Here is a 17,402-nt window from a genome sequence, read left to right on the forward strand (position 1 = left end):
CAGACGTGCCATAGTCGTACGCCAGTTTTAAAATACAGTCATTGTTTCGTTTCCATAAAGAAAACAAAACGTAATTTAACAAAATCAATTTAGTTTCATACTTGTTGTTCTGGTATCCTGCGGGAGCAGTATCGAAACGCCAATCTGTTGGTTGTTCATGTACGCACATTGACCAATCAGAATCGGGCATGACTCGCGCGAAGCTCGTTCGAGTCACCGATGCCGGCAAGCGCTCAGTTACTAACTGACAGTTAGTCGTGAAAAAAAAAAAAAACAAAATCACGCGCGCGAACACGACAATATCGCTGCTCATCAACCTAAACCAACAAAACCGACTGCAACTCCTAGTTTTTGGTGTGAAATCATCTCAACCAGCAGACCAAAGCATCCCGGGATCAAACGGATTGGAAGCTCAACGGCCAGTGCAGGTCGCAGCCCGGATTCGCAAGGTATGTGCGTGCATTGTATCTTTGCTGTTACCTGTACAGGAATTACTCGAACAACAAGTGTTTTATCGTAAGACCAAGATCTGGTCTCCCCAGAGTAGTACCACGCACCGAAATTACATTTCGGCCGGTGCAAGTTGCTACAGTCATATACATACATATAGTCGTAAAGAAGTAATAAAAAGACAAATATCAATACTGTATTGGTTTTTATTTCAACACATTTATGTTGACACGTTGTTTGCGTCGAACACTCGAAATTGAACAAGAATGGGAATGTAAACATCTTTACACAAATTTCATCTGTTATTATTAAAAAGTACATACCAGTCTCCTTGTTGTATATAAAAATCCAATGGATTTAAGTACCTTCTGTCTACATACATAATGTTCGTACATAATAACTTAAATGCTTACTTAAAATACCTTAAAGTAAAATATTTTTTTCTTTAATTAAGATAAAGACAGTTTGAACGAATTAAGTCGCTTTTAAATACAATTTTGGGTGAACACAATACTTTTGATTACGAGAAATTGTCACGATACCATTCACCGAGCCTATCTCTCATTTATACAAGGTACTTTTAACTTGAAAAAAGTTTGGAACTTGCATAATATCTGAATTCTGAAATTCCTAGGTCATCAAGTTCACCAGAATTTCAGAATCTATAAAACAAACAGCTCCAATTCAAATTAAAACCTCGTATTTCTAATTATATCAAACTATTTAATCATAAATAACTGTATTTAAAAGCGAAATAGATTTAATTCAGACTAGATTTTATTAACTACATACTTTCGGAGTCACGAAATTAGTGTTTATATAATGTTAACAAAAGTTTCACAAACATTGCACCTGTGGGAAGTAGGCACGCCAAATATGTATATTATAACGTTCCGAAGAACTTTAGACAAGTAGTCCACGCGTTTAGTACAAATGGACATTAAGCTCTCTATGCACCAAACCCGGCGACCTATATATTGACACAATCCGGCGACCCTTGATATTATCATGATAATAGCGGTCGCTGACGCTGTCAAATCGCCACAATGTGTTGACAGGTCGCCGGCTTTAGCGTGTAGTAGGTTTTTTGCAAATTCGGTTGCGTTATGGCCCCCTTTACACATCAATATGATTATAAGTCTTTCATGTAAGTTACTGAACATTTATAGCTTAAAATATTATTCACATGGCCGACAAATGTGGAAAACTTACTTCTAAATCATAAACTTATAAGCAGCCCATACAATAGACGTTTTAGTAGAAAGTTAACACTGCTGTATTCTAACACTTGTCTACACGTATACTTGTTATGGCTCGATACAGTGTCACAATAGAGCAGGCGAGGCAGTACCAACTGTATTTGTTAGTTATTATCATATGGACGGATACCCTTAATCCCAAAACGCGAGTTACAATTACAAAACTAAGGGCCACCACAACGACTACATTAGTCACACTTGATGAAAGTTTCTGCACGGTTAACATAGGATACAATTAACTTATGAGATCACGAACCAATCAAAAACAATATTAAGTACAACGATTGATTGATTTAAAAAACAAATGTTTGTTTAATGATTTTACAAAAGTGTGGATAGGTCACAAGCGTTAGGAAGAACACTTATTTCGTTGACTAGGCGGAGTTGCGGTGAATATCCAAAAGTCCAAATATCCATATACGCTATGGTCCTTAATTACGAAAAATATCACTTGTCATCCACGTCACTGGAGGTTCGGATTGTCTAACAGTTGAGTATTTAGGGATATGAACACATACACTGAGCGTATCACTGACGTTCACTCGCGGGTAGTTGAGCTGGCGCCGCTCGTCTCCGCCCGCGACGACTCCGCGCGCGGGGAGCCCGACGCAGACGATGTGCACGATCTGGAACAAAAAATGTTAATAGTTAATCTTTGATATTTACTTCGTGTTCAAATCCAGAATACTTCATCCAAAATGCTCTCTCTAATATTTATATAGACTTCAGAAGCTTACTAAAATCCGAAGTGCGCGCTTTTATTTGTGTGTTTGTCTGCATACAGGCATGCCTAGTTTTAGTTCATTTTGGTCCTTGGTGGGAATAAATAATGATCTATCACTAACAACATTACCTGTTGTTGTGTGTGTGCCTGGGCGCGTCGCGGGCGAGTGACGGCACGAGCTCGTCGGGCGACGACGCGCGGCTGCTGCGCTCGCTGCCCGCCTCCTCGTACGAGTTGTCGCTCGTCAACTGAAACACAAGCATTGGGTTAAGGCCTTTATATAGTAGACGCAATTGTAGACAAGATGAACTTGAATTAACACGGTCAGGAAACTATGCATTATAAATGATTGCAAAGGTTTTAATATTACTTATAAATACGTTTCTATTTAACTAGAGTAAGCTATACTGGCTACAATTAAAAAACTAAGACATGTAATGTTTCAATGTATTTTATGATCACGTTGTAATATTCATTCAAAACAAACTGGGCGACCTTACTCGACGGAACCATGCTTGGGTCGCCGACTTTGGCAAATAGAAAACACAGAAAAAAAAATCCGTGTAGATGAAGAAAGGTTAATAAATGAATACATAAAGCTCTACAATATAGATCAGTGGTTCTTAACCGGTGGTCCGCGGACCACTGGTGGTCCCTGGAGGCATTCCAAGTGGTCCGCGAAGCTTAGATTCGCGACTTTCCTATACGTTATCTAACTTCATTTTTATCGACTTATAATTGCGAGCGGGGGTTTTCGCATTGACGTACATCGGATGTGTCGTACCTAGTCCCCCCATTCATGAAAATGTATGTTTGGGCTACATTTTACGTAATTTTGGTTTTGAGTCTTAAAAAATAATTAAAATTTCGCGCTCGCTTCGCTCGCGTATTCAGAAACTGTATACCCTTACTTTTGCATTTGTTAGCAAACAAAAAGTTAAGTACGTTTGGGCAAAATTTTACGTAATATTTGGTTGAAGTCCGATAAAAATTTCGCGCTCGCTTTGCTCGCGTATTCAGAAACTGTATGCCCTTATTTTGCCATTTGTCAACAAACAAAAAGTTAAGTACGTTTGGGCTACATTTCACGTAATATTTTCTTAAGTCCGATAAAAATTTCGCGCTCGCTTCGCTCGCGCATTTGGAAGCTACATAGGCAACTTTTTATTTATTTGCATTTGCATACTTACACAACTGCCGCCATGCGTTTAGCTTTGAGTAGAACTGACCCAAAAATTCAGATTTTTTTTTGATAAATAATAAAAAAATGAGTGCTAATTTAGGTAAACCGATGAGGTGGTCCCCGGCAAGACCAACTTTAGTTAAAGTGGTCCCTCATGTCAAAAAGGTTAAGAACCACTGATATAGATATTAGCCACGCATACACATATAAATACAAAGTATGTATAACATTTACGAGTGTGAGCGGGTGCCGGTTCCGCGCCGGCGACAGCGCGCGGCTGCGAGCCTCTTCCACCTCCAGCTGCAGGATGCTCTCCTGGCTGCCCGTGAACTGGGGACAAACATACAACATTATTAACTCCTATACATAACCTATAAATATGGAAAACATTATGGACAGTCAAAAAAGATTATTCAAGCTAGACACTAGGTATACGCATGCACACCTTAAGCATGCAAAACATTACATAATATGTAGGTATAAAAAACCAAGTGTATTCTCGTGAATAGTTTCAAAGTATCAATTAAAAACAAGCAAAGCCGTTTGTTGTATGGGACCATTCTAAAATGAACAACGACTATAGAAATATATCATCTGTAAAAATTTCAACCGTCTATCTGTCATTGATCATGAGATATAGCCTGGTGACAAATGGACGATCGATGCATTTAAAACAAAATGTAAACATATTTTTATTCGATTATTAAATCAATTGAAGCACAATACCTACTTCCTAATGAATTGGGCTTCAATGAATTGCAATATCTCAATCAATCGATATTACACTTTAGTTTTCATCGCAGACCGGCGCTTTTGACGTCATACCGATATGATAATGCCTTAATCTATGACTACTTACATCTGTGACAATTATATTGATTACTGTACCACAATGTTACAAGATAAAAATCTAAGCAGTCATTCAAGGAAAATATAAATGTAATGTCCTATTGAATGACAGTGTAGATACAAAAGCCCGTCATAATTCGAGCGTCATGTGACGGCGACTTTATTAAATGCACCATGGTAACATTCAACATCGGCGGCCCGGGGCGCCGGATTGGGCAAATAAGGTGGTCGCCGCGATTGTCAGATAAAGTTAGTACGCTAAAATACAATAGCAACCCTCGGTCTACAATACCCATATTCTACATCAAACGTAATATAATATCTAGCAGATTGCGTTAAGTCGTCCAGTGATTTTTTAAAGTTTTAAACATCGGCATCCTTCTATTACTATTGTTTATACGTTAATGTGTTTGTGACTCTTCGAAGTTAAAACGACTAGTACTGATCCAAGTGCAGTTCATGTCAATTATAAATAACATTTATATAAACTTACCACAAATCCGTAGTACTTGAGTATGTCCATCTTGCACATGGGACAAGTACGGTGCTCCAACAACCACGGATCTATGCAGTTCTTGTGGAAGTCGTGCCTGAAAACATACATTATATATTGTCCTATTTATTTTATTATTTATAGCTTCTGCCAGCGGTTTCACCCGCATCCCGTGGAAAGCTCTGCGCGAATCCGAATAAAAGTAGCCTATAGCCTTCCTTGATAAAGGGGTTATGTAACACTGAAATAATTTTTCAAATCGGACCAGTAGTTCCTGATTATCGCGTTCAAACAAACAAACAAATTCTTCAGCTTTATAATACATATAGTATAGATTTACGTCATATCATCTGCCTACCCTTTTCCCAACTATGTTGGCGTCGGCTTCCAGTCTAACCCGATGTAGCTGAGTTACCAGTTTTACATAAAGCGACTATAGTAACTATGGGCTTGAATATATACTATGCAGGTGCTAATTGGAATAATAACATTAACATTTATTTGTAAAAAAACTTCAAATTAATTATAATGCAAATCTAATCGGATTTTTATTTTAGTAGGTGTACATAATATTATAGTTAAGATATGCATCGTGTTACTTATCAGTGTTTGGCTAATATTACAATTATTATGCAATACTGAAATTTTAATTTATTTTTTCCCAGCGGTCCGGTACGTGCATCGCTACGTATAAATGAAGAACCGCTGAACAGATTTTTTAAAATTACAACGTTAAGTGATAGTAGTTATTATACAGTGTGTCGTACATCACAATAAATTAAATACTGGTTAATATATGTCGATTTGAACATAAAAAAAAAGAAAAAAATAGAATATGTAAAAAAAAGGTTTTTTTTAAACAAAGTAAATATAATAAAAATGTGCGAGAATTAGAACACCATATAAGAGTCAGTCAAACAACGAAAAATGACTCCTGTGGCTAAACCACTGAATGGATTAGGTAATTTTTTTACAATTCGCCGTAGAATATCAAAAAGTTTAAGTGATAGGATTTAATGTGATTAGGTACTACACACCCGATATACATAATATATAAATAGTTGTTTTACTAACCTACAAGGAAGAGATCTGAGTGTTTCAGACACTTTGTAAGGTTCTATACAGATGGCGCAACATTCGCCGTCGCCTTGCACTTCCTGAAAACAATAAAAATACATTTATTATTTATACAAAATATTACAACATAATACAAGAATAAACAAGCTATAAAATGTTGCAACTTCTTATTGTTTTATTTTTATGTTTGTCCCAGAATAACTTGCAAACATAATTTAATATATGTCGGTACATTAAAATGTTAATTCATTAGTGTTTTATAGGAAAATGTCTAATTGTAATTGTGTTTGAGTACATATATATTGGGCACCAATGACTGAAGGAAAAAATCTCGAGGAAACCTGGACTATAATGTCTGAAATCACAAAACCCGCATTGAGCAAGCGTGGTGATTAACGCTCAATCCTTCTCCGTGTGAGAGGAGGCCGCAGCCCAGCAGTGGGACGACAAAAAGGCTGATGATGATGGATACATATAACATATGGATACACGAGTATAAGTTGTTACATACCCTATCCTCAGTCTTTAAACTCTTAACAGGTATTTTGGACAACGCCTTCTTCGCTGCACAACATAGACGTTTCTGTAATTAAAAATAAGAAAATCAATTGAGTAATTTATCATAAAAATAGACTGACGTCTCACGATTCGAGGATCTAATTACGACCGTGAACAACGACTTTCTGAAAGTCAAAGTAAAAAGGACAAATCTAATTAGTAAATTGAACATCGTGACGTACATTCTTAAAAACCTATTGATTCATTTCAAACGTTATGATTTGTATCCCATACATCACGTATTTTCTAAAACTTCACTATTTTTACTGATATAAAGCTGATTTATAGTATTTTTATATAAAGTTGACTTTGTCCATTCTCGGGCTCTAACTACACTATCTCCGTGCCTTATTTAAATTTCTTGAAGGCCTGAAAAGCACAGTTCTTTCGCATTTATAATATAAGTAAGAATTGAAAATTATTTATGTTGAGTTTTCATTCTAAATTATTTATTTATTTAGGGTGCATCTTCACGGTGCATGGAGCTGGAGCAAGTCAAAATGCGCAAGTGACAAGAGCACGCGGGTGGGTATTTTGCTTTGGAGCGCGAGTCGCTGGACCCGCAGTTTTTAAAATGCATGTAACCTGCGCATATGCCTCAACATACGCAAGCGTAGATGCACCCTTAGTTTATGAGTGTAACTTACAGAGAGTCTGTCTTTGGCGTGTATGTATCGGAAGCGTTGTATGTAGTAGAAGACGAGCCACGCCAGCGAGATCACCATCAGCACTATGAAGGATATCGACACGAACAGCACAGACGTCCTGCGGGAACAGAGATAAACATTCATTAATATAGTGATTAATATGAATAATGAAGTCATTTGTATTGTTTTTTTTTTATGATACTGCAATGACAATATTTTTATATTTTTCGTCAAACCGACTCAAAATAAAAAATTACGGTGTCTTCGAAATCCTCTCGAGATACCATGCATCGATAAAAAACGAAAGAATAGCATACCATTTAAAAACTTGAACACTCAATATAATTAATCTACCATTTAAGTTTATAATATTTTTTCTTTTGTATAAAATCTTATGATATTTTATTTTAGTGCATGTGTCAAAATTATCATATTTTAGGTATTATTTTACTGTTTATACGACGTCACACTTCATGTATTCAGGTTGTAGTACATTACATAAGTTATTAATAAAGTAAAAGAAAAACTAGATTTGATGATGTAATGTTGAGAATTGCATGTGACATGCGAACATAACAATATCTTCGTGTAATTATAATTATTAATAACCTGTGCGTCAGTTAGTGGTACTTTTAAATGCTAAGTATGGTCATAAGTATAAGTGCATAAGCTACTTTAATACTTCTTTGTTCATCTGCCTACCAATTTTCCAACTATGTTGGGTCGGTTTCTTGTCTTGACGGATGCAACTGAGTACCTGTGGCTTCTTTGTTAACAAAGAATTATTAGCTACTCGTGTAAACTCGATTGACGGAAAGAACTCAAATTGAAGTAAGCAAAAAGCTATTAATATTGTTCAAAGAAATTGATGACATAAAATTCTAATTGTAGGTAACAAGTACTTATAATGATGAAAATAGAGACAAATTCAATAGAATACAGAAAGTCAAGCAAACCCTGTATTATACAGCTAGGCCATAAAATAGATTATCACTTCGATTCTACAGATATTTGGCTCCGAATGCCAAAAAAAAACACATTTTTTTAAAATAACGGACCTATAAGTAACACATCCTTTTTGGAACATCAAACCTTTTGCCATCAACCAATCTAGGACTTACATTGCTTTCATACCTGTCATTTATAATCTTTAAACAGGCAGCAGGGAACATGTAGGTAATAATTTATATTGTTCTAAATAAAGACTCAAATGTATGTTTGTTTATTTTGGAATTGGCAACCGCTTCTGTCATCACATGCATTCTACATACGAAATGCTATTACAGCTGACCAGTTTATCTTGACCTCTGATGCAGAATTGGTATAAATAAAACCTCCTTTTGATGACGAATTCAGTGGGTTTCTGAAGGTCATGTTAAACTGGATGGAATACGTTCCGAAACTGGACCAATTGGGATGATTGCTATTTATAAAGATGACTATGTATAAGATATTAATTATTCTGCTTTTACATATTATGAATATTGAATATCTGACGTCAAATAGATATGGTTTAAGTGCATCAACCTGCTAACTTACACGTGGCAATCATTGATTCTGATTGCAGAAGGCTGTCCGAGTATTTAAATACCTGACGATAGTCCGGTCAACATATTTGCGTAAATAGGTACTGAGTTACATTGTTGCAAAGATTTTTAATAGCGAACACAACGTTTTGGTACCTATAAATTCTTTGTGCCCCTTTTTTTATTTGCAAAATAACTTTTTTTCTGGAATGGAAGGTATGTTTTGTATGGAAAATATGTCAATCCGCCATATTTAGGTCTACTCTACAGGTCTATAGAAATTAGCTGATGATTGAAAAATTGGCGCTCAATTAAATAACATTATCTGAAAAATAATTTAATACATAATGTTACGTTTATGAAGTAATCTTTACATTAAGTAATTAGTAACTCGAATTTGGGAAATCCCCTATTAACCGAATTTATCTCTTAATAAATTTGACTTAGAGTCTAAAGTATGAAATGGCTGAAAAATAAATTTGATTATAGAAGACATGATAATCCGAATCATTGATAAAATAGATAGTTATAATCTGTTTATCTCTAAAGATATTATATTTATAGATAGTATACTATCTGTTGACGGATTATCATATTACGCAGCAAAATATTGGCAAAATCATACATTAAAACAACGTAAAACAAGACAGTCCTATCGTGATCAGCAATTTTTGTAGATGGATCGAAAAAATCCACGTAATACTTATTCAATGAGAAATTCTGCCTTGTTTCTCAACTGCGAAAATATGTACTGTCAATATCTATACCACATAGAAACGTTGGGCGTCAAGCGGTCTCAGTTTAACAATCAGTGTGCAACAGCATCAATTCTTTGCTTTATGTGATGAAGTATAAACTTCTTTAACAGCACAGTGCTGTAGAATAGACCTATAACCACCGCGATCTGTCTAGACTTCCCAACTACGTTGGGACCTCAACCCAGTTACCCACGCGACGCAATAACCCCTGGTAAGACTGGTTATCAAACTTACTAGCTTCTAGACTACCCGTGACAACTGCCCAAGATGTTGAAATATCTGCCGGGACCCATCGATTTAATACGCCTTCCGATTAACGGAAGAACTCTTCACGACAATAATATGACTAATAATTAAGTTGCTACGTACTTATTAATGTTGTTGCTGACGTGAGCGAAGGTCCTCCCCTTGATGATGCCAATCATGACCCTGGTGCCGTTGTCCACCAGGCGCACGATCTCCTCGCCTTTCCATTTGTATGTGAACACCGCGCTTATGTTACCTGGAAAAGGAAAATATGCCTTTAGAACGTAACACAGATATATTTATGTTTGAAGATATGGACAGGACATATCCGCGCAATCTAGTAAAGACTTCCTCATCGATAAATGGACTATTTAACAATGAAATATTCTTTCGATAAAGACGTTCCTGAGTTTAAATAAACTCAGCAGCTTTATAATATTCGTTTTTGGATCCCATTTTCTGGCTTTATTTAGGATGGAAAATCCTCATGTGCTCTTAAGTACGACGAAACTCGTCTTTGCTTTGCAGAGCAAGCGAAAAATAGTTGCATCGATAAAATTCGCATGCATCATGTCACCGAACCAAAATAAACAAATCTTGCTTATCATCATACAGTTGAAAAACCATTGTGCAATCTTCCGTTTTTTTAACAAAATAGCATCGTAAGCAAGATAGTACAGCTTTGTTATCTAATTTATCAGAAGATAGGTGATATAATTATACTGGCGTTCTGCATGATCATTGCTTGTCTGTCTGTCTTCCACCTTAGAAGTGAGATTTGTGTTCAAATTCACAAAGATACTCATGTTTTTTAACTGTGTACCTATTGATATTTCTAACTTTAATAATATTGTTTTTAAAACTTTCGAAAGACGAAGATTAAATACAATAGTTTGGCTTTGGAAGTACGAGAATGGGACATTTGCGGTAAGTGGATATTTTAAAATTAATATCGAGTTTTCAAGTGTAAGTGGTAAAAGGTAGCAAGAAAAATGTCTATAATTGTGAACGGATGTTTAAACAACTGTCGGATTATTGTATGCCAATGATTTTTACAATAACAAGCTATCAGACGACCTCACAACTGTTGTTCAAATAATTTTCATTTTATACCTACATTGTCTTAAATTCGTCAGTAGACAAGAAATATTTTTTTGAAGTGCAGACTGCTAACAAAAAGGGGTTATGTCAAATATGTTACGAAATATCACTTCTGAACCGTGGAAAAAACCGCCCACAATAAATAATCTACGCTAATAAAGTGATAACTATAAAGATTTTCTTGACATCATTTTGGTACTCCGAAGTAAGCCAAAAACAAATGACTACACAATGGGTCCAATTGCTAACTTCAGAGTTACAAAGTTATTTGAGGAGATATATAAGTTACTAGCCGTTTTCCCGCGGTTTCACCCGCGTCCCGTGGGAGCTACTGCCCGCACCGGGATAAAATATAGCCTATGTTATTCGCAGATAATATAGCTTTCTAATGGTGAAAGAATATTTAAAATCGGTCCAGTAGTTTTTGAGTTTATCCGTTACAACCAAACAAACAAAGTTTTCCACTTTATAATATTAGTATAGATTAGTATAAGTATAGATTTTTCAAGGGTAACGTAGGAACGTGTGCGTCCAAGCTAAGACGGTTACCAGGGGATCATAAACAAACAATAGTAGGTTCTTTCTAGGTAATACAGCTTTGCAACTTGCGCAGTGCACTAATGTGATCAAGTCGGGTTTCACAGTCAAGGCGAACACGTCACTTAGGATTATACAATAATACTCTTTACTGTAAAAATAGACATCTAAGCCGTTTAGGGTTGAAATTTATATGCTTAAGCGTGTTATTTCTTAACTATGTAGTTTAAACTCGCCGTTTTGCCTGGAACTTCTTCACGCATGATACAAACTAGCCTGCCATGGTAACTGAGTAATCTACCATTTAAAGATGATACAAACAATATTATTTAAATTATCATGCGTATAGGTCAAAACCCCCAAATCTGCCAGTCATAATAATTTGTTTAAAAAATTAACGCATAACGTTTTGTTTGTTTGCATACCTACGCGCTTGTTTTGTTTTGACATGATATGTCAAAGTGATAATAATTCAATTGGTGTAGGAAATAGAATTTGGAAAACTCGCTCGCACTTATGACCAGTCAAGCTCGTCATAATGATTCGTCATTGTAGGACATCGTACGCAAGGTAGATATACAATTATCATTGATAGAATAGAAGCCCAAGAAATTGTTTCTATTGCATTTACACCTGTCACCTCATCCAATATAATGACGTCATTCGAATTCATCTAGGATTTCTCGGGATCCTCCGATTCGAAAGCTTCGGTTAATTATGCGAACTCCTCATATGATTTCCTCAGAATAATTCCAAAATTCGTTTGTGTTGTGGTCGGATAAATATTCATCCACCTTAGTTGCCACTTATAAGATGCAATAATTACACTTAAATGAGTCAATGCAAGTCCTATTAAATTGTTTGACGTTAGTTATAATCACACTCGAGTCTAGCATTTGTTTACAAAACTATACTTCCTTCTAAGATGTTTCAAGTGCTAATTAAAAACAAGAAATATAAAGAAAACAAAGTGAGCTACTGAGTTACTTCTGTTAAATTAACGAACAAGAAACTTCGTTCTTTGAAAGACAATTAATTAAAAATAACTTTTACGGGATTTTCGTTTAGTTCCTTAATTAAAAGTTCAGTGTCATGGCGGGGTTTGAGATTCCAAGATTAAAATTAACATCAGCGGTTGTTTTTTCATTCATCATAATCCTTTTTTGAGATATTCGAAATTGTTTTTTATGCAATATCATAAAGATAAGGAATCGATAACGATAATTCGATGTAGGAATGAACAGGTGATAAAAATTTCGACTTCGATCTTACTAAACTTCCTCGAGAAACAATTTAAAAATATTAAAATAAACATAGGCTTTGTTCCGAAAAAGACCAGACAACTAATAAACCTAAACATATTATTATCATGGGAAATTATACTCTATTTCCTTACAATTTCGGTTCAAATTTGACTGATGACGAATTGTAAAATTCCAGGTGATTTGAGCTACACATAATGTTGCCACACCTTTGCACAAACTTGTTGAAATCTTATCAAAGTGCGATATAAAATTTATCGCCGCTAAATAAGCAATACTTATTGTATCCTGCGACAGTTCTTATCGTGGCCGTCTCTATTTGCAGAGTGGGTTTCACGAACCCACAAACCCATCGTAGACAGAAAACAGAAAAGTATATAATCTACTGGCTGTCCCCGCGGTTCCAGCTGCGTCGGGACGCACCACTTCCTGCATCCGGATACAAATAGCCTAAAATCCTAGATGTCCTTTCTCAGGCTCTAGGCTAGCACTGTACCAAATTTCATTGAAATTGGTTCCGTAGATAATTCTAGCGTGACAGTGCAAGAGACAGAGTTACTTTCGCGTTTACAGAATTAGTAGATTAGAATCGTATTGATCGTAATTTTATTATTGTCGTAGTAATCTAGTAAAGTTTACAATGACGAAAGAGGAACGATCAATACACCTTTCGACAATGGTCACTTCGTTAATTATGTATCACCATTTACCAGTACCGAATTCTGACTCGACATACAAATGCCATTTAGTTGCTAGTTCCCACCATCCAATACTTCCCTGTAATAATGTTAATTATATTAATAAACTCGCGTTTAATTAAATAAGACACGCATCTAAGGTCACGTTATGGTAGGACAAAAGTCAACTTGTATAAGGTATAACCTCGAAAAACCAGTAACTTAAGCCTTAAAGTAAAAAAAACTTTGGCATTTAAATATTCTAAGTATGTCTGTATGATAATTAATATCTGAAAATAATTTACCCAGTACCAAAAAAAAACAAATGTTCGTAAGTAATGACACAAATGACAAGCAACATTCATAACACGAAATGACTCATCCAATAGCCGTTAACACACATTCACAAATAAAAAAAATATTAAACTTAATCTAGAATTATCTAAATACATACTTCTTGTAAATATATTATGTAGATTGATTTTATTTTGTACCTATATCCAATCGATTTCATAATCTGTGCTACGTCACTAGTCGTCATTATGCTGGCAACATTGAACTTGGCTATCAAGTATTATCAAGGCTATCTTCCCGCGCGGTACCTGTTCTGTTAGTTAGAGAGAGACTTCGTGACAGTCTCACGTGCGCAGTTATGTGATATTCATTTGTTATTGTTTTTACGCGATTTCAAACACCTTAGGTACGTAATAGACTTATTAATTAGTAGATATTTCGTAAAAATTGTTCTTTTATATGTTGTTGCGTACAGATGTAAAAGCGAGTAGTTTTTTTTTTGCTGTGTAAATATATAATTACGGCGTGCCTATAAGTTGCCTTGAATGGGTGTATTCTCTTTTCCGACCGAGTGTTTTCCTGTTATTTTGAACTTTAAGTGAACAGTTTACATTTCTGGTGACAATGAAATATTATTGCTTAATTAATCAAGTGTTCTTCAATGAGACTGGATTAGTTGAAAACTCGTTTCCAAAATCTTATTCAAATATGTGCTTTAATAAGGCATAATACATTAAGTGAACATCTGTGCCACAGAAATTAAGTCGTTTGCGTCAAGCGTTAAGTTATAGCATTTATACATGTGTGCGAATGAACTATTTAGCTTCAATTTTTATGAATTAACACGAATTGATCACACAAAAGACTCATTCCATCGAATGATCACTCTCAATATGTATAAAAATATATACGACCTAGGAGACGTTAATAACTTTAACGTGTTCATAATTATTTACTCGACGTAAATAAGGTCAATCTATAATGAGACGTAACTTCGAACCCAACAAATCTAACAATATAAAAATAGAACATCGCCCACTTTGATTTTCTTTATGTTTTAATGGCATCCAACTGGTTTTGAGTCCGCATAACATTACCCGTTCACTGAACATTATAATTTGAACGTGGATGAAATTATTACTAACCTCTTTTTTTCTTCTTAGTTGTGATTACAAATCATAAAAGTGTGATGAACTTTATGTTCTGACGTCTTTGCCAGACGTCATAACATAAAACTGTAACAGTAACAGGTTTGTAATAATAATTCCCAGCTTACCACGGACTCATAGTAAATTGGTCTACTAACTTGATTTGACGCTTGGCCATCTACCATTTCACCAGTCTGATAAGAACTTTCTTTCAAAATATAAAAAAGAACGAAATTAAATAGTGTTACAAATGGTAGAAAAGCAGTACCTATTATGGGTAACTTTTTTGATTTTTTTGTTAATATTTTCAGGAGGGCAATAAAGATGGATGATATACCGGATATACCGGAAGAAGCGAAATGCATAGTGGAGACGAAAGAAGGTCCAGTTTGCGGATACTCAGAACCGACCGATGAAGGTATTTGTTATAGGTTTAAAAGTATACCTTACGCTAAACCTCCACTAGGCAACTTACGGTTCTTGGTAAGTTCTTCAGAATTGTTTAAAACTTATTAACTTAAATAATGCACCAATATTTACATTAATCTCAATACTGAGTCTGTACCATAAAGTTTGAAGAAATTGTCCTGGTATCTGGAATCAAAGCAATTATCAAATGTACGAAGTCTAGACCAGACGAAAACATTATTAATCAGCGCTATTTATACATTTAATATGTTATGTGTACTGAAATTTCATCATATTAAGTAATCAATTCTTAATCTGATAAAGTGCACTTTGCAAGCCATTTTCTTTAGTTGTATAAATAAACATTTTTATAGCTTGTTTCATTATTAATAATGTATTCTGGTTTAATTTCAGCCACCATCTCCAGTTTTACCATGGACCGAAGTTCTAGACTGCACGAAAGACGCACCCTTGCCTCCTACATTTTCAATGAGCCAAAATCGCGTAACGGGATCTGAAGACTGTCTATACATAGAACTTTCCACACCAAACTTAAAGCCTGATAAACCCATATCAGTAATGTTCTGGATCGGAGGTTTTGGCTACAGCTGTATTATAGATAACATTTTTGATACATCGCTAATAACGGACCAGAATATTGTATTCGTAAGATGTGGCTACAGAACCGGGGCATTAGGATTTCTATCTATTACCGACTACGCAGCGCCAGGGAACTGCGGACTTAAAGATATAGTCATGGCTCTGAAATGGGTGCAAAGGAATATTAGCTTCTTCGGCGGCGACCCACACAATGTCACAATTTTCGGAAGTTCATCAGGAGGAGCCGCCGCTAACTTCATGATGTTATCACCAATGGCCACAGGACTGTTCCACAAAACGATAATACAAAGCGCATGTGCATTAAATAATTGGTCTCTGTCTAAGAATCCATCAGCAACTGCTATAGAACTGGCTAAAAAATTCGGCATTGAGAAATCATCAAAAACAGAAGTAATTGAAGAGCTTCGACACGTAGCACTAGATGACCTATTAACAGGATTTCAGAACTGTCGGTTTGTTTTAACTGATGGAACTGATAAGGATATCATTGACACAGTGTTCAAGCCATGTATTGAAGTAGACTTAGAAGGACAAGCCTCATTCATCACAAAAAGTCCACTTGCAATTCTGAAATCTGGTAGGTTCAATAAAGTGCCCTGTATTATTGGTAGCAATAACGTAGAAGGAGCACTATTACAACACGTCGTAAAAGACTTTTATTCTAATTTCGAAACGTTTAATGCAAACGTCAGGCTACTTGTACCAAAGGAATTAGCGAGAACAGATAAACTATCAGAGAATATAGGACATCAGTTGTTAAAGTTTTACTTGGATGGTGAAACGCATTTGAGGGAGGATACGATGCCACAATTCTTACAAATAATAAGTGATTATTATTTTTCATATTATGTAAATAAGACTGTAAGACTGCTATGTGAGACAACGTCATCATGCCCGGTGTACTATTATATCATCAACTACGCTGGGGAGTGGTCAGTGCCGAAGCAGTACAATTTCTTCAACTCAACCGGCCATTCATCTGAACTGCCATTCTTATTCCGTATTAAAATGCCTGAATTATGCAAAGGCAGTCGAGATTCTAGGGTAACAAGAAGAAGAGTTATCAAAATGTGGACTAATTTCGCTAAATTCGGGTAAGCTCTTACAGCATATAAAAAACCACAACTGTATATTTGGATGTTTTCGATTTTAATGTTATCTTTTTCTGTTTACAGTAATCCGACACCTGATGAGGATGACCCACTATTGTCGATAACTTGGGACCCCGTCGAGAACAAAGATAGGCTGAATTACCTCAGTATAGGATCGGAATTAACGAAGGGCAGGAATCCCTTCCAAGCACGAATGAAGTTTTGGGATGATCTCCACAAAGAACACGCGTTTCTTAGAGCACTTGTGTATTTCAACGATTCTGGATACTCCAACTAACGTTATTTCTAAGTTAAGATAGTTAAGTTTTGTTTCTCGAACATCTTCGTGGACAGTGATGTAAACGAATTTATTGTTTTTATTGTGTCTCTTGAATTGGATCTTATAAGAAATTACGAGTACCTTCTTTGTTAGAATTAAATATCTTGTTAGAGAAAATTGTTTAATTTATTTCGGGCCAGTCCGAGTACTAAA

The 17,402-nt window shown here is 35.5% G+C and overlaps 2 protein-coding genes across 8 annotated transcripts in view; one reads left to right on the top strand and one right to left on the bottom strand.

Annotated features, from left to right (window-relative positions):
* Positions 1–638: 638 nt before the first annotated feature.
* The window catches only part of LOC110372955 (E3 ubiquitin-protein ligase goliath), a 470,889-nt gene continuing 454,125 nt past the window's right edge, over positions 639–17,402 (bottom strand). For 3 of the 5 annotated variants that reach the window (XM_021330001.3, XM_021329998.3, XM_021329999.3), the window contains exons 6-13: positions 9,894–10,026; positions 7,241–7,358; positions 6,547–6,618; positions 6,033–6,115; positions 4,959–5,055; positions 3,845–3,946; positions 2,563–2,681; positions 639–2,335 (exon numbers count right to left, since the gene is read on the bottom strand). In XM_021330001.3, the coding sequence (XP_021185676.1) occupies positions 2,248–2,335; positions 2,563–2,681; positions 3,845–3,946; positions 4,959–5,055; positions 6,033–6,115; positions 6,547–6,618; positions 7,241–7,358; positions 9,894–10,026 (812 nt within the window). In that variant the 3' untranslated portion in view covers positions 639–2,247. The remainder of the gene's footprint in view (positions 2,336–2,562; positions 2,682–3,844; positions 3,947–4,958; positions 5,056–6,032; positions 6,116–6,546; positions 6,619–7,240; positions 7,359–9,893; positions 10,027–17,402) is intronic. The other 2 variants (XM_021330002.3, XM_021330000.3) reach the window with 1 other exon arrangement.
* On the top strand, positions 10,503–17,366 carry LOC110372954 (juvenile hormone esterase). Of its 3 annotated transcripts, none has more exons than XM_021329994.3 (4): positions 10,503–10,697; positions 15,101–15,272; positions 15,612–16,912; positions 16,994–17,366. In XM_021329994.3, the coding sequence occupies exons 1-4, from the start codon at positions 10,684–10,686 to the stop codon at positions 17,205–17,207; spliced, it is 1,701 nt and encodes a 566-aa protein (XP_021185669.2). In that variant the 5' UTR covers positions 10,503–10,683; the 3' UTR covers positions 17,208–17,366. The 3 variants fall into 3 exon arrangements, with proteins under 3 accessions (XP_021185669.2, XP_021185670.2, XP_021185671.2); XM_021329995.3 differs by lacking the exon at positions 10,503–10,697 and adding an exon at positions 13,888–14,047; XM_021329996.3 differs by lacking the exon at positions 10,503–10,697 and adding an exon at positions 13,908–14,047 and having other exon boundaries at positions 15,101–15,207.

Source organism: Helicoverpa armigera, chromosome 19 (genome assembly GCF_030705265.1).
Source record: "Helicoverpa armigera isolate CAAS_96S chromosome 19, ASM3070526v1, whole genome shotgun sequence".
Taxonomy (NCBI): Eukaryota; Metazoa; Arthropoda; class Insecta; order Lepidoptera; family Noctuidae; genus Helicoverpa; species Helicoverpa armigera.

What these genes read in the sequence shown, in the direction of transcription:
- LOC110372954 (XM_021329994.3), top strand. An exon ending in TAGGCAACTTACGGTTCTTG is followed by an intron (nt 15,273 to 15,611) that starts GTAAGTTCTTCA and finishes GTTTAATTTCAG; the next exon opens with CCACCATCTCCAGTTTTACC. An exon ending in ACTAATTTCGCTAAATTCGG is followed by an intron (nt 16,913 to 16,993) that starts GTAAGCTCTTAC and finishes TTCTGTTTACAG; the next exon opens with TAATCCGACACCTGATGAGG.